Source organism: Paramisgurnus dabryanus, chromosome 9, assembly GCF_030506205.2.
Source record: "Paramisgurnus dabryanus chromosome 9, PD_genome_1.1, whole genome shotgun sequence".
NCBI lineage: Eukaryota > Metazoa > Chordata > Actinopteri > Cypriniformes > Cobitidae > Paramisgurnus > Paramisgurnus dabryanus.
Window position 1 is genome coordinate 29465199 of NC_133345.1, and position 22259 is coordinate 29487457.

Here is a 22259-nt window from a genome sequence, read left to right on the forward strand (position 1 = left end):
CTGAGCAATGTTTGTTGTAAAAGTGGTATAAGCTGAATAATTGACTCCAGTCCTTTGAATTATATAAAAATAATGCACATCCGCGGTGTAATGGCACTCCGCGGGGTGTGCATTATTCTATTATAATTCAATAGCCCGTCGTCAATTATTCCTTACTTAACCCACAGTCATGTGTGCACATGGCATGTTCAACTTGCTCAGATTGGCAGAGGGGGAAAGGTCACAAATGTCACAGCATTTGACTATCGATTGCAAAAGCAATCCTGATGCGTGAATGCTGGTGCTTGGACAACAGAGGTTTGCACTAGAGAACAAGACAGTAATTCGATTTTCATTGATTTCCCTATCCTGTGTTGTTTTTCCTTCGTCTTTAGTAACACGCACACACACCTTATGAGCGATCGCTGCACTAATTTCCCCGTCTCATGCAAACACAATACATCAACATCATTACACATCATTAATGGTCCACTCATTACGACTGCTCTCTGATCATTAATAACATTTCACAACATCAGCCAGGCCTCTAGTGTTGCGGAAATTCGGTAATTATAATGGGTTCATTAAAATCAGCAGTTTACAGGGTTCTGACTTGACCCGTGTCGGGCTCGGATGAACGGCAGTGGGTCAATGAAATTTACGTAGCGGACGTTTAGCAAACTCCCTGGGCGGAGAATATAATTACAATAGGAGAGCCAATAAGATTACAGAAATTTGATGTGATGCAGGCATTTTCAATTAAAGTTGGTAATTACAGGACATCATGTGCCGCCATGCATAAACACAAACATCTCTGGCCAGAAAAAAAACAAACACAAGAATTTCCTTTCATTGCCCTTTGTGCTTATAAACAGAAAATAGTTTTTTTTCCAAATATTACCCTGAGAATAAACAAACAATATTTACACAAATTATCCAGAAAATCTATTAATTTTGGCCACTAGGTCCCAAATCCTCCTAGGAGTTTAGACAAAAATCACATGTAGTATCGGTCAAAAGTTTCCCATTTTTATTTACAGTCTTCCACATTAAAATAGTGAACTCATCCAAACTATGAAATAACATAAATATAGGAATATGTTGTGATTAAAAGCATAAGAAATAAAACAAAACTTTTATACTTTATCACCTGAAGTGTGCACTGTAAAAAGTAAAAGTTGGATCTACAGTACTTAAAAAAATTACTTCAATTGGTAACACCTAAAATATTTATTTTCTCATTTTAAGAGAAAAATGTATGCTTTCTTCACTTAAATTTGTGCACTTTTCACTTTAAAATATATATATTTTTTAGGTGTTACCAATAGAAATATTTTTTTAAATTAATCAAAATTTCACTTTTAAAAGTGTGGCCACCCTTTACCTAGAATTTCAAACATTACAGAATAAGTTAACATCTATTTCAGACTCTTATTGGCTGCTATTTGTTCAATTTTCTGTCCAAGTCATCCATTTAAAAAAATTACATACAACTTCATATTAAAAGATCATGGGAAACAATTCAGTCAAGTATTTTCAAACTATGTGTAAAACCACCAATGGCAACGGCTTTTTACCTTATAGAATAGTGCAGGAACCTGCATCAGCTTCAGCTTATGGAAGATAAACACGTCGTACATGGCTGCCACAGCCAGCACCGTCACGCCCTGCTCTTTCCACAGCATGCTACAGGAAGCACATGCTAGGGTGCCCAAAAACCACGACCAGCTCTGTCTGGAGTCCCCGCTGGATCTCAGGGCGCAGTGCCGTATGTAACATCGCAAGGCCAAAAGGAAAAAGAGGGCGGCACCCACGTCGGCTCGACCCACGACTCCCGCCACCGCCTCCGTGTGAATGGGGTGAGCTGCGAAGAGAAGCCCGGCCAGCAGGCTCCACCAACCAGACCCCAGCAGCAGGCCTGAAAAACTGGAAAACAGGGCCGTCACAGCGCAGTGGAGAACCACATTGATCAGGTGGTAGCCCCAAGGGTCCAAGCCGCCCAGGGCGTGGTTGAGACGAAAGGAGAGGGTGCAGATCGGGCGGTAGGACTTGTGGCTGCCGCTGTGGGTGAGGAGCGTCCCCCAGAAGTCATCGTAGAAGATGTTGATCCAAGGCGTTTCAGGGAGAAGGTCCTGGTTGGTTTTAATGGCACGGCTGTGAGAAAAAAAGAAAAGACAGTTTGAGACCCGAATATCTTTAAAGGCCATGTGTTGAATATCAAATGGCGTTAGATTTATTTAGAAATGTCAATGAATTCAGTATGGTGTGCATTAGAAGAATGATGAGGGTCTGCTTTGAATGAAATCTCTTTCTTCTGGCTTTGATGAGTGAAGGTGAGGTTAGATTTAATATCGCATCTCTTGTTCTGTTACTGCACAAGCTGTCACTGGGGTGTTGTTACAGACATTCATCATTTGTTAAAGCCCTGTGCTTTGACACATTACTGCTGACGAGAGATCAGGGAGAGGGCACGGCTTAAACTCAAACATATCAGAAACTAAAAGTGTGTATGTCAAGTGCACAGTGATAGACTTCTGGAAGCCGTTTCTCATTTAAACATTATACATCCATATATATATATATATATATATATATATATATATATATATATATATATATATATATATATATATATATATATATATATATATATATATATATATATATATTAAAATATAGAAAGCGATGAAAACATGGCACTGGATGGACCTGAAACTGAATAAATAACATGGACTTGGGAGTTTTTTGACTTCGGATTGGATAGACAACCAACAAGCAACCATTAAACCTTAGCAACCATACAGAATGCCCTAGAAACACACTAAAAACCACTGGAAACCTTAACAACCACATGGCAACACCTTGGCAATTACCACCAAGACCTTTAAATCATGTTAGCAAGTTCTGAAAGGAAATCTAGTTGAGGAAACTTGACATCCTGAATTCATTGGGACAAAAGGAAAAAAACAAATTTAGACTTTTCCTTTGGGTTTAGAAAACTGGAGGACATCTACCAGACCCTTGACCAAAAACAAATAAATCTTTTAGGAGAAAGACAAGGACCTCCATGTTACCATAAGCAAGCATGAAGTGGTACCAAATGTCTGTCAGTCAAACCGACATGACCGTGCCAGGAACCCACTATTGGCTATCCAGCAGAAAGTGAGAAACGAAGAAACGAAACCGAACGGGAACACAAATTTGGATGGCGTATCAACAAGACACAGATGGAGAAAATAAATAATGAGTGGCTGGGCGGGGGACATGTGCATTTTTGGGAATTATCTAAAATGTCTGAGAAAACCTTGATAAAACTTTAAAGTCGTACAGGGTGGGAAAGAAAAAGCTGGCCTGGATACGCTTTGGAGAAAAGAGACTCACATTCGGCCCACGCTCTCTGCCCATCCCTTTCAACGCAAACAAGAAAGTCCTTGAGGAAAGAAAACAACATATAAACAACAAAACTAAGCAGTTATGCGGTAATCTGTGCCAAAATCCATGTCATTTCAACCCTAGGCAGTGGCATCATGCTGTGAAACACACTCCCACTACATTGTGTACTCGTGGATATACGCCTGCACGCATGAAATGTGTCGAGCCATCCAGCGTAATTAGCTTCCGTCGAGAGCGTGAGAGAAGACATAGAGAGTTGTAATTAAAACATGTGATGGGTAAAACACAGTACGTGTGATAACACGACATCAGAGCCACCAAATAATGAGTCCCTGCGGCGATCGCAGAAGAAACATGCAATTAACACTCAATGGAGACAATACAAGATTTCTAATGGAAACATGTTTACAAGTGAGAGACGGCTGTCTCACATAAGACATGAGAGATGGAGTGCTCTACGATAAAGTGCTGGCAGGAGTATAGGACTGGGAACCAGACCTACTTCTCTGCAGAAGGCAATAAATACGCTTAACCAATCACAGCGCACCATTCCCCGCATTGTAAACAACAATGGGGCCACTTTGAATATACACACAAAATCCTAGTTTTCCTCATCTACTTTGTACTTCAATAAACAAACAAAAACAAAATAATAATTTTGATGGCATTGATAAACCTGTGGTGGTTTTCTGTGGCGGGGAAGAAACGTAAGCCACCAAAATCAAATAATTTACGTAAGAGGCACTCGGGCGAAGAAAAAATGCCGACTGTTGATTGTTCTCACACGACAGCATCAAGCTTCTGTTTTGCTAACACCTTGACCCCAGGGGATCTTATGAAAAACTTTCCATTTTTTTACTCGAAGTCAACAAAAATCGAGCAGGACCAAAATATTTTACAGCTGATCGCTGTATTTTTTAATCAGTGTATACCACTAGTCAACTAAATGAATATAACATGGAAAAAAGCAATGCACATTTATATATTGATTCAACAAATTTATAGCATTTTGAAAAAAATACTTGTCATGGATTTATTGCATTTTGCGGAAAAAACAATCAGTTTATTAAAATAAATCTTTAAAAATCAAATTATGGATTTGAATTTTTTATGTTATTATAACCTAAAGATGCTATGTGAAAGTTTGTAACAGAAAATAGTGGTTTTCATCTTGTCACCTTCTTGGTATAGAATAAGCAATAAGCCCCAAGAAGCAGCTAAGGGGCGTTGTTAGTAGGGCTGAACGATACATCGAATTTTCATCGTCATCGCGATATGAACTCAGGCGATGAACACATCGCAACAGACAGCCTTGACGCGATGAATGAAGGGAAAACGGTAAGCGCATGTAATAAACGTTTGACCTATCACGTTTAGTCCTGAAGACATGCCCTGCTCCCAAACTGCATACTTCCATACTATATAGTCAGCGAAAAGCACTACTTCTTGTACTCTTTGCATACTATATAGCATGGAAGTAGGCAGTTTGGGACGCATGGATGGTTTGCGCGTTCATCAGGGGAACCCCCAAGTCAGCTACGCTCAGATTGATTTGTGAGGTGTCAGTTGCAACGCTGTGCCTGTTAGAAAAAACGATGGCGGAGAAAAGAAGAGAAGAGTGAGGAAAATGTGTTGTCAGACGAAGACCTTGTGGTGAAAAGGAACAGCACTTCAGCTATATCATGGAATTATTTTGGATTTAGGAGAGATGACGCCGCAAACACAGATACTGTGGAAGCGGTGATTCACATACTGCGTCTATTGCGCGCTCAAGTTCATTATTTCAAATGTAGGCACGCAGTATGTGCGCTCTAAAAGCGCAGAGGTCGCTACTCGCACGCGGTGCGACGCGCTCGTTTTTCCAGGCTTTTCAAAAACATTTTAACTTTTCAGAATGACACAAGCGCAGTGTGCAGATCATGTGACAATAACCTACGTGTCTAGCGTTTTCCACGCGTTTTTAGGCGCGACATGTGAATGGCCCCTACAACATGAAAAAATATAAAATATTTATCGCAACTCACATCGTCATCGCAACATTAAACAATGTCACCGCACATCACAACTTTTCCTCACATCGTACAGCCCTAGTTGTTAGGTACGACGCGAAGCCCCCTTAGCTGTTATAAAATGCACTGTAACCCCACTGCTTCGCAGGGGTTATTGCTTTTATAAAACGGTTACTTCATATGCATAACGTCAGTGGGATTTTATAAAATAAAACACAAATAAGCTGTAATTATATTAGTACAAATATTCCTCTTCCGCCAAACAAAGTAGTTCCTCAGAATCAAGTGTGACTGAAACAGAACGCAGTTCCCTTCCAACACAGATGCAGCAAAGACACAATGAAATATGATTTAAGACTGTGGTGTTTATTTTATAAACCAACATTCATCTAATTTATACATTAACATTTATATCGTGCAACTGTTGAAGTGATGATCAAATATGCTTGGAAGCATGCTTAACTCTTTCCCCTTCAGCGTTTTTTTTTTAAGTTGCCACCCAGTTTAAGTTTAATGCCTTGCAGAAAAATTATCTTCTTTAAATAAACGTAAAATATCAAATGAAAGAACAGACCATCTGCTTTCAAACAACAAGAATGAAGAACCAGAACTGCCCGTTTTATAAAACAAATTTTTACCCAAATTAGTCAAAATGGATTTATTGCATTTTGGAACCAAACTCTTCATATATATACTGAAGGGGCTTATTTCACGATAACAACAGGATGCCTGTAGATTATTACATGACTATTTACCTCATAAGTAAGATAAGGAACATTAAATATTAATTTGAAATATTAATTTGCTCATTTTTAACAAATGCAGACCTTCCGCAGGGAAAACCAATTTATTTGACGTTAAAATGTCATGAACACACTATTTTAATAATTTTTAAATATAATGTCATATATGTTATCAAAAGTCATATTTAAGTTTTTTTTGCGATTACATTTTTGTGTTAAATTAAATGGTACCCGTCAAAATGATTTGTAGCATCCGGGTGTTATTAGTCCGGATCTGGGAGTAACAATCCTGCAAAAGTCACGACTGGTCAATCAGAATCAAGCATTCCGATGAGCCGTGTAATAAAAGCAAACAAAATTATACAAAATTGAATTAACAATGAAACAACACTTGTGCAAGTTATCATTACTAGAATAATAAATCCTGTAAAAATAGTTAGATCATAAAAGCTAACTACAATAGTAGTATTGCAAAGTCAAAAACAGAAACATATCCACCTGTCACCAATGAAAACAGTGGTAAATTGTAAACAACACAGGAATTATTAATAGTAAAATGCCTCAGGACACAGATCTGAAGAGTCAATTGAAAACCATTTTTACTAGTCTACAACAAAAGTTAAACGAGACGCTTTGAAACTGTAACTATTGCCCTGAAAGAGTTGCCTGTCTATGTGAGATAAATCTCTCTGTCATCGAACACATTACAATTCACTGCTTGACTTCCAATCATTCACTCACTTGGCACGTTCTCTTGTTTTTTCTCCTCTCAGGTACGCCTGCTTTATTTTCTCTCGACCATTTGTCAAATTAGATCTTCATCTTCCCCAACAAAGGGAGACACGAGGGGCATTTTGGTCCAATTACACCTCTGAATCATTTGGACGAAGTTGCCAGTTTACTGCATAGCACGGTGAGCCAGAGAAAACAAACGTCACGGCCCGAGGACTCCCGGCAGGTCAAACACTACAGCAGAGAACTAGTACCCGGTGCCAGGCCCAGCATGCAGAGATCGACTTTCACGTGTAGCGTGAATCAAAAAGACACACTTGGAGCTCCAGTGCTGGATTGAAACTGAAGATCACGTACAGCGGAGGATTGCGTTACGAGCGCATGAATTCCTGATTCGGTGCCTGATTTGGCTTGACAGCAGCCTGAGGAAGTCAGGCACCCTGGAATGATTGTAAGTGGTGTTATTGAGACTACTAATGTGTAACTAATCTCTGGCGCTGGGTGATCTCTATTGGCCATGACTAGTATAAGATCTAGACCGGAAGAGACAAAACCCAAAGTCCAGAAGCTTTTTACCGATGTCCAAAGGCACTACCGATAATTCTCCAGGGACGAAGCGCCTCACGTTGGCTCACTTTGCCTCGTCTGATCTGCAATCAGTGAGTTGGGGATACTGTGACCACTTCTGTCAAACCATGTTTACTTATCCATCTCTCCTTGCGGTGACTGGCACACTGTTGCGGTTTGTGCGAGTCCAGAGCTAATGAGAAGTGAAATCCAAAATAGGTTCTGTGCAATATAGAATCCAATTGAACAAAAGACCCAGAGAGCTCATTGGCAAAGAGAGGAGCATAAATTCGCAGACTTTGACATCAATGTTTTGAGACGAGTACTGCCCAGCTATTTTTCGTAACAAAAGCTGACAATTGGAGCCAGGAGCAAACAAACCACAAAGTGTCGGAGAGCCAAATTCAAAAGTGGCGAATGACCTGCCGGATCACATTTCTATCTTTTACAAAGTTGACACATACTTAGTCTTGACATATGATGAACTTAGCACGCGAATCGTTTTGAATGGTGTCGGCACCATAAGTTCAATTCCCATCCTTTGGTCCTTTGCCGATCATGCTCCCTTTCCTATCCACTATCCTGTCCCAAAAATAATAAAAAATAATAAAAAAGCTAAGCTACATGAACTTCATTAAGCGCTCAACAACATAACATTCAACAAAAACGAACACGAATGCTTGATTAACGTTTAGTAAAGACAAAAAACTAGTTCCACATACTCTGCCGAACATTTAAGACAATGCACAATTGTTTTTGATTTATGCCAGAATGTGAAATAAAGAAAAGAAAGGCACAAGCAGTGGGGGAACGTGTTTTTTGGTCTGCCAAGTATGTGTCATCGCCCGGCATCAGTGCATGAAAGGACCGCAGTCATATTTTGAGAGGGCCTACGGAGAGGTCGTCCGGTCCGGCGACTCGGCTCTCCTGCCTGGGCTTTTGTCTATGGTTTCTTCCCATGAGAATGCCTGCAGGTTAACAACAGAATACCTTCTCCTTATGTGAAGAGAGCTCTCGTGGATGACCGCCTTGTTCCTTTGTGCAGATGAATTAAGAAAAGCTGCATGCACTATGAAAGGATGATAATCAATTAATTTGTCATCGAAATAAAGCACCGTACTGTTGAGGACACAAATTTCATGCTGGGGGATTTGTTATGTTAGAAGCTTATACAAATTTCTCTCGCTTTCTACATTTATGCTTTTGGCAGACGCTTTTATCCAACTTACAGTGCATTCAAGGTATATTAGTATGATAATTCATCTCTCTCACTCACTTTTTTGCATGAATATATTTTTGAGATGGGGCACAACGACACAGATTTTGATAACGTAAAATAATGACTGGCAACCCGAAATGTAATGAGACACCAGGGTGTCTTTTAGCTATAGTTTCTTTAAAACTTTAAAAATGAGACAATCAATTTGCATAAATAAATAATTTATATAGGGCTGCACGATTCAAGCTAAAATGTGAATCCCGATTTTTTCCATGGGAATTGAGATCCCGATTCTCTCACCCGATTCTCTTTATTTTAACAAAAACATTTATTATGCACTTAACTAAAAAATGTGCTACAGGACTTTCAGTTATAATAACGTTTCTTAAAAGTCTCTTTTTCTTATTTTAGACCCCTTAAAATTTAGAATAATTTAAAATTTGTTAGCTGTTAAATTGCACCTGTGCTTTTTGTACTATCAAACTGGCCAACCTTAAAACTTTAAAAACACTAACGTTAAACCTTTAAAAGACTAAAAGATCAACATTTTGAGGCATCAGAGAGAAACGCAGACATGTAACAATGTTCCCCTCGTGCGAAAAACCCTTTCTAATGGGGAACGCAAAGAGGCCGTTTCTCAATGTGAAGGCTGCAGCCTCTCTGGAGGTCGCATTTCTAAACTGCGCATCATAAAGACTGTCTAATTTCAGAATATTAACAATTAACGTTATAAAGATGACTAATATTTTTAGTTAATAATAAATTGTTGAAGTATGTTAATGACTTGCGAATGTAATGCTCCGTTGACTCAAATGAACCAGGCTTGATGACGTATACAGCCTGCATGCGACCTCCTGAGGTTGCAGCCTTCCGATTTAGAAACGTCCGGAGCCTGAGGTAAATAATTTCCTTGCCTTTTTTCGAAACCAATGTTGTTGCATCTTCACTTTCTCCGTCGCCACCAGGATTTTCCACAGTGACACTCGTTTATCCTCTCTTTTTTGTGAAAATTGCCGCTCCAGATCCACCAAGTAAACAACTGTGTTTAGGTCTGCCGCCTTGTTATACGTCACGCGAGTGACAGCGGAACACCGCAAATGAGATGAGAGAGAGGAGAGAAACGATCGGGTCTGATTGGTGAATGAATAGGGTTTGGTTTTACCCTGTATGAGTGTGTGTTAGCAAGTTTGACTGATATTCTTGGGTTGTTGTAATGTAAATACGTGAACACTTGAACGCAGAAACTGAATACAGGGAAATACTGTAAATGCAAGTGAATCGCCGTCATTTAAAATGAAGATCGCCTATATGTATGAATCGAGATCGTGATTCTTTTTCGATTAATCGTGCAGCCCTAAATTTATACATGGCATACTATTGAGGTTTCACAAGAGTAATCTTATAAACGAAGCCATTACAAATCAATTCACTCTTAACGCATAAGAAACGGCATGGGTCGATTGGGTCGGGAACAAAGTGCTCTCTTGAGATATCAACTAATGGATTCTACACACTTTCCCTTGTTAAATAACACAAAACCATCGCCATTATGAACTACGTCAATGCATTTCACGCAGGAATTCGAATGTTAGTTAGTCCAAATGTCAGATGGTGTGTTATTGAAATGGGGTCAGAACTAAAGTGTTCATTCAATCGGCCTCTACAAACAACACAGAACAAACCATCACAGGCCACCATGAAATTAACACGGTCATGGCTGGACATCGGTAATCTGAAGGCCACAATGGCAAGATTATCTGGCTTGCACCCATGTCAAGACTTTGTACATGTGCACGGATATGGCCTTTTTGTTGTGGTTCATTAAAAAAAAAAAACTTTTAACTACACAAAGTAAGTTTGTCAGTCGTTTAGACTCTTGTGAGCTGCTAACCAGTTAATCCAGCTAATGAACATCAAAAATGAGCTCGAAGATAAGCTAAAAGCCAGAAAATCAATATAGCCAAAAAAGCCAAAAAATGCATTTATCAGCATGCATACATGTATGTTATTTTGTGAAAGTAAGGTGGATGAATAGACTTCTATGGGTATCCTCCTCTAATGGCGAATCAATGAAAGCGTCATTTCCATTTAGGCTATATTGACAAAAAAAGAAACAAGCCTGGTCAGCACATTGACTGGTTCTGTGAGTGCACTAAATTAGCAATGGTGCTAAAGTGATGAACTGTTTTCATTATCCCACATCACTCTTTTTGAAAAAACAAGATCTGTTACCTCAATTGTGTTACTTTGGGAACAATATTAAAGGACAAGTTCGGTATTTACACTTAAAGCCCTGTTTTCAGATGGTTTATGATAAAATAAAACGGTTTTGACTGAAATTTCGACATATGTGGCTGCCCTGAGAATTTTCGGATGTTTGGGTTTCACCTCACACATCTACAATGGGTTTAATGGTGCACTGGAACAATGCTTCCTAAAAAGCATTAAACTTTCGTTTACAAAGACGTGAAACTCACCGAGTGGTCAGGGGTGTTCACTGATATGCTCACACAAAAATCGCTGCAAAAGATGCTTTCCAACAGCTGTTTTAGCATTCGTTGTTAACTTGTGGACCTTTTTTTCCAAATGCCTCACACCTGTATATTCTTCCGCTTAGAGCTTGAATAATAGACACTCCAGCCCAGGTGGTGGCGCTAATCCGCCATTGCCAATTGCAAGAATAGAAACAAAGTTCCCGGCGCGGAGTAATACCGTACCTCACAGCACATCTAATACAAGTCAATGGAGTTGGCAAAAACTACGATAAAACCTGTTGGAATGCGTCTTTTGGAGCGATTTTTGTGTGAGCATACCAGTGAACACCCCTGACCACTCGGTGAGTTTCACGTCTTTGTAAACGAAAGTTTAATGCATTTTAAGAAGGATTGTTCCAGTGCACCATTAAACCCATTGTAAAGGTGAAAGGTGAAACACAAAACACACAAAAATTCTCGGGGCAGCCGCATATGTCCAAATTTCAGTCAAAACCGTTCTATTTCATCATAAACAATCTGAAAACAGAGCTTTAAGTGTAAAATACCGAACTTGTCCTTTAAGTTTCGAAAGAACTCTAAAATGGCAAAGACTTGATTTAACAAGGCACGGGATGCCAGCCGGGTTATTTGTAATGCTATTGCAGGACCAATCCACAGGTTTCCTTCATGTAATGAAATGCCATATAGCATCCAGCCTAGACTTCCAATATTTTTCTTTAATGGAAATGTTTTCATGATGACAGAGCACATCAGAACCTGCCATTTTCTTTTTTTTTATCGACCCTTTAATTCAAGAGGTTGTTGATATCCAACACTGGTAAAAGATATAGCTTGAATGCTTTGGTAAGTCACTTTAGATAAAAGCATCAGCCAAATTGTAAATCTGCAACTAACTAGATTTTTACACTTAAAAAAAACAAAATCAGGTATTGCCTCCCTATGGAAAACTTGTTACTATACACCTAGCAATTTTTTAGCACCACTAACCGCAGGACTCCACACATCTATCAGACCTCTATGCATCATACTTGGCTCACCTAGATAGCTTATGGCACACTGTTTTCACATTTCCTTTCGCTTTGTGGTGCTCTACAAATACCAGAGGAATGTTGTTGTTGAATGATGTTCCTTGGCTGTCATTAACACTGCCTAGTCATAAATTATGACTGTCTCTCTTTTTTCCATTTCCTGTCAGCGAAAGTGAGGGTGAGCGAAAGAAAATGGCCAGAATTGAAAGCACTTTTGTAACTTTCACGGAGAGTAACTGAATTTCCAAAATGCTTATGTCGCTTTTACGCTTGTTATTTAAATCCGTCACGGCTAATCCGATCACAAGCGGACGGGTAATACAGATGGCAGTTAACACCTGGTACTAACATGCAGGTGGATTAGCATTTACTGTACATTACAAATGCAACCCTGGCACATTTTTTGTCTGCCTCCAGTTGTGGTTTGAGAGGTCTGACCGCAAAATGGTTTTGGAAGGGGTTTACGCCGTATCTAGAGCTATTCTTTGTGAAAGAATTAGATCACCTGAAACAGATCTTTACAACAGCATAAACAGGGATTTTCCCAGGAATCCCACACAATTCTGGCCTGCATTTACAAGGTTGAACATTCACTTATTATACAATAAGAAATTAATGGTATGAAAGCAAAGTAAATGACATGGGCAAAAATGTTTGTGTTTTAGAGTTTCTGACTCACAAAAGAAACATACCAAGAAGCTTTAACTGTTTCTTATTTTCCGGCAAACAAACTTGCCAAAGGAACATATCAATTTTTTCCTAAATTATGAGTTTGTGAAGATGCAAAAAGAAAAGAGAGGACACAGGAAACAGATTTTTAAACTGGTAAAAAAGTACATACTGTAACAAAAATACGTACATACATACTGAATGTGTGTGTATGTGTGTGCACTGTGTGTAATTATTATATATATATATATATATATATATATATATATATATATATATATATATATATATATATATATATATATATATATATATATATATATATAAATATATATATAAGAGCGCCTCCTGGTGAATAATAGCGGAAATACTGATTGCCGGAAAAACTTGTCATTGGCAGGAAGCGTTTCCTCTTAATTGACGAGTTAACTCATCAATGTCGGGGAAAGAGTTAACATGATGAGTATGCACCAAAAGCAAAACATTGCATTCCTCGCTCTAGATTTAACTTCGTGTCATATTAGTTTTACGCTTGTGTTAACTATTTTTAACTTGCGTGGAAGACACGTTTTGCGGCAATTGCTTCACTCAAAACGCATCATTTGCATTGCCCCGGACAAATTTACGTCTATTCGTGTCTTTGCATTGACTTTGTATGTAAACTACTCGTGAATATAATTAAATTTGCTTCTGGTGTGTACACAGTGTGCAATATTTTAAAACTATTCAACATTAAAGGGGCCATGGCACAAGACTTTTTTAAGATGTCAAATAGATCTTTGGTGTCCCCAGAGCACATATGTGAAGTTTTAGCTTAAAATACCATATGAATAATTTATTATAGCATGTTAAAATTGCCACTTTGTAGGTGTGTGCAAAAATGTGCTGTTTTGGGTGTGTCCCCTTAAATGCAAATGAACTGATGAAATTCAAACACTGATCACAATGATGGTGGTTTGTTGCTTTTAAAACTCAATTGTGCTTTTCTCTGCACTAAATGGCAGTGCTGTGGTTGAATATCGCAGATTACGGGGCGGTATTATTATAATAAGAGCTCCTTATGACATCATAAAGAGAGACAAATTTCAACGACCTACTTTTTCATGTTGTAGAGAATGGTTTACAAAAACTAAGTTACTAGGTTGATCTTGTTCACATTTTCTAGGTTGATAGAAGCACTGGGGACCCAATCATAGCACTTAAACATGGAAAATGATAGATTTTCACGCCATGGCCCCTTTAACATTTGGTCAACCTACAGTATTATAATTTGACCAAAAACCGAACAACAAAAATATAATTCTTATATTTTTCTGATGCCTAACATAGATAAAAGGCAAAGGGAAGTATTCCAAATCACTGTGGGTACATCTGTAAATGAACTCAGAAAAATATTGTTTTACTAATATAATAAAAGATATCCATATGCTAACCTGTTTATTCCCACACTAAATCTAAAGTAAAGATTCATTGGGTAAGACTCTTCAGGATAAGCGCCATGAAATGCTACTTAACTGCTACAATGCACACAAAATGTCATCCATCCAATATCAATTAGCCTAATGTGCCAAATGTTTTATGCGCTGTGAATCCTCTACTAAACGAAAGAGACTTTGTTTTATCCCGAGATTGACCCAGGTCTGAATACTCAGCCCACTCTCTGGCCATACTACACAGGCTTCACAACAGGAGGCTGTTTGTCACGGCTTGAGACCCTCTGGCCGGAGTGTAATAAATTAGCTTGTTTGTGAAGCTTCTTTGTCTTTCCAAGGAGAGAGAAAGAAGAGAGAGGCATCCTGCTCAAACTCTGTTTGCGTGCAAGGCTCATCCTGACCACCGACGGGCTGTTTTATCATTCGAGGGGCTCTTGTTGACCCACAGAAGCATGTGGGAAGGGAAACGAGAAGACCGACATGGGATGGATGAGAACCAGCCGAAAGAATGCAAGGGTTGGGCTTAAAGGAACATGTGGTATAGGGACGAGAATGTAAACCCACACAAAAAAGCTTTCGAATGAAAATACTGTGCCCACTGAGCTAGGTTTTTCCCGTTCTTCCCAAGAATGTTTCTCTATTTTCGGACAAGCACACATTCCCAATTGTTGCCTTGTCAGTGGGATACCACTGCATTCCGGCCAATAATGTGCAAGAGTCGAGCGCATTGTGGACAAAAATCAGAAGAAAAAACAAAATGATATGAATTCAGCCGAGTCTTTAGCTTCTTGACTTGGCTTTGCTTTTTTCATTGGAGCGCACAGACAGCGTCTCCAGACACGTGGCGGATGTTCTGCAGTTGTGGGTTGGAGTGCCTGCTAGAATGCGATGCAACGCTGTATTTATGAGGCATACCAGCAATCGGGTCGAGCCAGGCCATGGCACGCTATTGGTTAGCCAAGACTCACTGCAGTTAAGTGCACAGCGACCATGAATGCCAGCAATTCAACCAAGCACATCTGAGGATCTTCAGTGAAACAATGGCAGCCAAGAACACTTCGCCACCCGCACACAAAACCTGATGCAGTTTAAAAAGAGCAATAAATTGTGAAATGTTTTTTCTTATCCCCTATGGCTGTTCCTGGTCTTCACAACCTTAAGTCTTTGTTCATCGTGAAGATGATCTTCTGGATGGAATACTGATCACCTCGCCCTTTAGGAGTACACCCGGTCATCTATCACCTAGGGGCCAAGATAGCAAATCAATCTAGCAGAGTCTGCCTTCACCTCCGAGACCTGTGGTGCAATCCGTGCAGTGCATGATTTATGCGTCTCCGTCTTGCCAAGAATGAAAATAATGAATTTTTGGAAAATATGCTAAACTTAAAAAAAAGTGACAATAATAACGCATTGTAATGAGAGAAAAGTATTGGTTATTATGACTGCGATTACAGCCGAATGCACTACAAAAAGTGCTGCTTGTTTCCCCGACAGACTGGAAAGTCAACACACTAACCAATCTCAATATTAAACATGACACAATTTATCATTTCATCTTCACGATCAAGCCATGCCGTCACATCCCAGTACTCAATAACCTTTTCCCTAATAGAAGCAATATGTGATACTACCTAAGATGAATCGGTTTAGTGTTTTCCTCACTGTTGCAAGTCAGTTTGGATAAAAGCATCTGCTAAATGGGAATGTAAAATAAATGTAATACTTCCAAAATCTCTAATTCTTTTTCTACTGTATAAATCACTTTCATAATTACAAAGCAAACAATGCAGAAACGCCAAAACCTTCATCTTCCCTGACGCTGTGCCTTTACACAACAAATCCCCTTTGTAAATGAGCTCACTGGAACACAAAGCACACTTCCATGTGTGATTCCACATGTTCCACATTAATAACAGATAATCACGGCGGATCTTACATGGTGCTGCACAGTGTGATCTCATTAGATGCAATCACACTGTTATCACAATCGCCTTTTATTCAAGCACACACGCTATTAGCTTCACATTAGGGGTCTGCTTCATAATTGAAGGTACATATGTTGAGGGTCCCGAGACTGTGTTCCCCAGCTGATCTCCAAGGGTATGAACATGAGTGATGTTGACTTTAAACCCAACACGGTAGAACATCCTGTCTTTTGTGTTCAATAATGCTTCTTGTCTATGTAAAACATACACTAAATCCTTAAATCTATTGCTTATCGGCATTAACTGGAGATAAATCTTAAATTATCAGCCTTACACAACATTTGAGCTCTAGTACTTTGTTTAAAAACAGCAGAACCATTTACAATATGTAATTTGGAAAGCACATAAGACCCCTGGAGAAAGTTAACGTTGAGTAAGGTCTGTTAGTCGGGTAAAATCTATTATGGATTAACATTAATCTTTGTGTGGAAGTAGATGTGGAACGGTGGATGATTGCTATTGTTTTCAAAACAATGGTCTAAACTGGAAAGGGAAAGAGAAGGATATACAAAAAGATAAAATCTACAAAAATACTAAATGCCGAAATTTCAAAGTTAGTTTCCAAACTCTTACTTTGCTTTCACACCGCCACCGGCGAGAGCGTCAAAGTGTCCGGAAGTCATTAATTTTCAATGAGAGCTGGCGGCAAGCAGCGGCGCGTCGTGTACAGCATGAGCGTCGAGGAGAGTTGAAATCAGCTCAACTTTATGGTAATGAGCTATGATGCGGTTCAGTGGCACTACACCTTTTCTTTAGCGTCGTTGGCAGGGCAGCCAGAGCATTTATTGACGCTCTCACCGGTGGTGGTGTGAATGCACAGTTACCCCTGACTGCCCCGCCGCAAACGGTATTACCAAAAATCAGTCCTTCCAGAAAAACACAAAAAGTTTTTTGTGATTGTTGCGGGCAAAAATCCTTGATCTTGCGGCACGTTTTATAAAAAAATGCAATGGAATATGCGAGATATTTGGAAAAACTGTGGGAACTTGCAAAAATTGCAAAAACTGTGGGAACTTGCAAAAACTGCAAAAACGGCGGGAACTTGCAAAAACTGCGGGAGCGGGAACTTGCAAAAACTGCGGGAGCGGGAACTTGCAAAAACTGCGGGAGCGGGAACTTGCAAAAACTGCGGGAGCGGGAACTTGCAAAAACTGCGGGAGCGGGAACTTGCAAAAATTGCAAAAACTGTGGGAACTTGCAAAAACTGCGGGAGCGGGAACTTGCAAAAACTGCGGGAGCGGGAACTTGCAAAAACTGCGGGAGCGGGAACTTGCAAAAACTGCGAGAACTTGCAAAAACTGCGAGAACTTGCAAAAACGTGATGTTCACGTCACATAATCACGTCACTTCATAATGTTCCCATGGCAACAGGGGACATGGCTGCGCTTGTGTTAAGTAAATGCAACATTTTTAAACTTTCTGCCAAGATATATGTGATTTTTGCTTCGAAAATGTGGGGATTATGAAATCATGCAAGCCCCGCATATTTTGCGCAAGGAAATCTGCAATTTATGCTGCGAAAGTATGACGTATTTGAAAAAATATGGCAGATTATGCATTGAATCATGCGATCGCACAATCGCGTTTTTCTGGAGAGACTGAAAAATTTTACACTTTACCCCTTTTTTTTTTTTTTGAATGAATGAAACTTTCAGAAAAGAATCCAAATGTATTTGGTAATAATTAGCCTTTAAACAAGCTAAGGGTTTTCAAATGGGGCCTGTTTAATCTCTTTCCCTTAAGGCAGTTGTTCTTAAACTGGGGAGATGGGGCCGGGGGGCCAGATTATGACATTTTATAAAATACATTAATTTATCATAAATTCTGCACCCTTTACTGGGGGAATGCACACTGAAAAGTTTGAGAACCACTGACTACATCAAGTTACCAATATATATTTACCAGTGCTATTGCGTGAGACGAACACGTCTGGTAATGCCGTAAACATTCTTAAAAGGAACCCAACCAGCCACTAAACTGTGTTTAAATGCTTTGTCTTCCACATGGTGTCAATTTGCATTTTTGCAAAGGAGCTCATTTACGCATTTTATACTTTACAGTCACAGAATCGCAGCAACCACATCACCATCTTGGTAAGCAATCACATTTTATAGCCTTTTGATTTTGCACTTTAAATCATTGTGAGGGTGCAAAATGAAGAGACACTAAGTGTCTATAACAAGTCAGGGTAACATGAAAATGCCGTGTTGCTTTTTCCAGTTTCTGTACTTTTAGACAATTAAACACTGAATGTTTTGTTTGTCTGCTTATACTTTAATAACACACAGTTTGTTTGCTTGCTTGCTTAATGCATTTACTTGTTTTGTGTCTCAGTCTCAGAGTCTGGGCACTGGTTAGGACCCTGGCTCACAACAACAGACAGATTTCATATGTTTCTAACATTATTTTTAAGGCAGTTTAAAGTGTTTTATATATTATGTATTCGTGCAACATTTCAGTCGAAGGTTCATTTAAATGTTTACTATATTGCAAAGTTTTGCTTTTCGAAAGCTCTTTCGCGTTTCATGATGTTTCTTGACCTGGCACATACAATGTCGATTGGTTTCAGAAAATGATGTGATTTCTGTTAAGGGAGCATAATGAACATGGATGCCCCCAGTTTTTGTGTTTCATTGTAGAAATATTTAAGGATCAAATGCTACTGGCAGGAATCAAGGATTGAGACGGTCCTTAAAATGTCCGACTCCCTGATCAGGGAGCAGATTCCTTTGGCACAAACAGCACGTGCCCATCACAGAGCTCTGCAGGCTTTTCACTGTTACCATGACAACGAGTCAGCAAGTACCCGATTCGTTATTCACATTGATTGTGATTTCTGTTTTAATACAATTACGCTACCCATGTGGTAAACTTAAAAAGTGCGTCTACCTTTTCTGTGCTGCTGTGCCAATTTTTACACCCAATTTAATTTTTACAATCGAGCAGACAAGCGCTATCGTTATCTCTGCTGTTTAATTTTTTATTTTGAATAACTTGATGGATTTTGCTGCTTGGAATGCTTTCAAAAATATCAGACTATCATATGGTTTCGATGAATCGAAACACCAGAGACCTTCGGCGAGCGGCTGCATCTGAGCACGCCAAGGGGAAACCCATCAGAAAACAGCTAAAATTTCCTGCGCCTCCTCTTCACGGCCTGAGACGAGGTAACAAAAGAATACATGGAGCACAATACATCAATCAACACCGTTCTGTGCCAAATTTCTCTCCGACGTCTGCACGGATGAGCATAGCCAGCACATCACCTCAGATGGGCCGGTGCCACACATCACACTGTGAGAAATACATCAGATGCATTACAAATGCAGTCGAAGCGAAAAACTCATCCTAAAAAAATACGTTACTGTGCCACATGGGAAAGTGACGCATGTGTTACGCTTATAGTTATGTTATGATGATAGATCTGTTTACATAAAAAAAGACGTATTGGTATCTCAATACGATCCTAAACCGGACACTGGAAGCACATTCCAAACATGTTTTCATTTCCTCTTTTAAAAGGCACAAGCGTTAGTCGGAAGGCAATTTCCACATTGTCAAGTCCGTCTCTTTGAAGTTTTAAAACAAAACGCATTTCCTGATCAGCAACAGCTTTGAGAAGAAAGGAGAAGGTTTACCGAGTCGTCTAATCCTGAATTTCCTTTGGTGAGGTTTTCCGTAAACGCTTTAATCAAAGACGACGTTCACACGCACAGATCTATCAGAAGTCATTTAAATATGTGCGGTTTGCATTAACCATAAACTTACACTGCATGTAACATATTCTGAACAGACACTAAGAGCAGCATTTGTTTAATCTGTAATCTCTTTTTTTCATCTCAATTGAAGTATTTACATGCTTTCCATCTGAGTTTAGCTTTTGGGTTTGGATAAAAGCATCCAAAATGTAATTAACTCCAGAGATAATACATTTCATATTTCCAATGCTCTCCAGTGAACAAATAATAAAACATTTGCTGTAATAAAAACGTCATGTTTAGTAAATGATAAACATTCGATTCAGTTGTAATCAAAGTTTATAAAAACATTGTTGTGAATTTTACAGAAGGGAAAAGTCACCCAGGCTCTGACGACAACAAATGTTATACAAAGGGTGCAGCGGCGATTTTAAAGGGTTAAAGCACTCCAACATATGTGTGACACATCAAACGGCTCCTTGTTTTAACCAGAACCGGCCCTTTCACATGTATAAGGATTTACGGCTGAAACACAAGCCATGTTAAAAGTATGAAAGTAAGGGGTGTATATTATGTTGCAGGACGGCAGATGTGTTTATGGCAACCACGTAAAGCAGGTCAGGCGTCTTTTATTCTGTACAGCACTGTGAATATATCTCCACCATTTTTTAACATTGTGCACTTGTGTATTCAATTGAAATTAATAATTGAGGGAATGTTTCCCTGTGTGCCACAGTTATGGCGCGTCTTTAACTACGCTTTTATATCATCCCCATCTCAAAATGATTTTTTCATCGACCTTGATGCAGTGCATTACGGGATTGCTTTTGTACCACGTGTACAGCATTAAAATTTGTCCAAAAGATGGTATTCTGGAAAGCAGCAATATGATGCCACTCCTAGGTGTTTTCCTGCATGGTTTTAGACACGAAATGTGAACTGCCCCTTATGCCGAGTTCAGACTGCATGATTTTTAATCTAGTCGGGTCACAGATCTTTTCACACTGCGGGACTATCTGGGGTAGCGTTCAGTCGCTGCTGTTTCAGACTGCATGATGGATTGGCGACGGGGTTTCACACTGCATGACTTTACCGTAGGAAGAATCGCAGACAACTTTGTCCCGGTCCACAAACTACATCTCACAACCAATCGCACGCAAGAAGTCACGCGAAGGAAACAACACGAGGTCACGCGTGCAAGACCGGAGTTCTCACGTGAGACTGGGATTATTTTTTTAAATGGTAGCCTGCAAGAAGCTTGCCATGCAAATTGCATGTGCGCTCATTTGCAGCAGAAAGTAGAAGAAATAAAGATTATGAAGGAGGAAATGGTTGGAGAGACTCCTCCCCGAACGTCCAGCTGTCCTGTATGTTGCCCTCCAATTGGCTGTAGGTCATCGCCGATGTTTTTTTCAGTCAAAACACATTTCACACGGCATAATTTTGAAGCAGTCTCGTCTGCGATTCTCTAAGATCACGTCTTTGATAATTCACACTGTGTGATTGTCACTCGCGTGCACGAGCATCGGTTTTCCTATGAGTTCGGGCATTTGTCTGCGATTTCTCAAAACATGTCGGCGAATCAAACTCAGGGCTAAAATCGTGCAGTCTGAACTAGGCATTAGGCTTCTGTATATTAGAAGAACCATTATACGTTATTTTTTTTTAAATAGATCTTATTTTTACGTACGCAAAAACAAACTAGTCTCTGATTTAAACTTTCAATAAAAAATTCCTCCTTTTCACAGCTCAATCACGTAAAAAAAAGAAATCCAACAAAAGCCACCGAAAATTCATGGCATGTCTGAGATGCTTGCTAGTGGCCTATTGTTGAATTGTAGATGGAGAGCAGAAAAATTAGGCGGGGGGTTGAGGGAGGCAACTCTTAACGCAGAGGACAAAGAACCAGGCTCGGCTCTGCCCATACACCAATCCTATGAATGCACGACACAAAGAAACAACTGTGGCTCTCAAGCGGCTGCGATGAGTGGGAACGCACGAAGGGCGGAGAAGGAGAGGTGCTCTTCTGCCCACACTTGAAGGCAGGGCAATAGGAAAGCAGTGTGAGGTTCGATCATGTGTGGTCCATTACTCAACCAGTAACAGCTTGACTATTCCCCATGTCTGCAAGACAACGGAAGCTCCCTCGGCGGGTAAATATGCCAGATAGCTGAGAAAAGCCCAGAGTGACAATAGTTAAGCCCATTCAACGAGTAACCCATTGAATGTGTCGAATTAAAAGCTGAAATACGCGGGCACTCGAAAGAACCTCAGGGGAGAGGAGAGATCCAAACTAGAGCCAGGTGGCA

The 22259-nt window shown here is 39.7% G+C and overlaps 1 protein-coding gene across 1 annotated transcript in view; it reads right to left on the bottom strand.

The window, feature by feature from the left end:
- Nucleotides 1-22259, bottom strand: part of tmtc2b (transmembrane O-mannosyltransferase targeting cadherins 2b) — a 122988-nt gene that overhangs the window by 62455 nt on the left and 38274 nt on the right. Inside the window, exon 2 of the mRNA XM_065283508.2 lies at nt 1557-2133. Coding sequence (XP_065139580.1) covers nt 1557-2133 — 577 coding nt within the window. The remainder of the gene's footprint in view (nt 1-1556; nt 2134-22259) is intronic.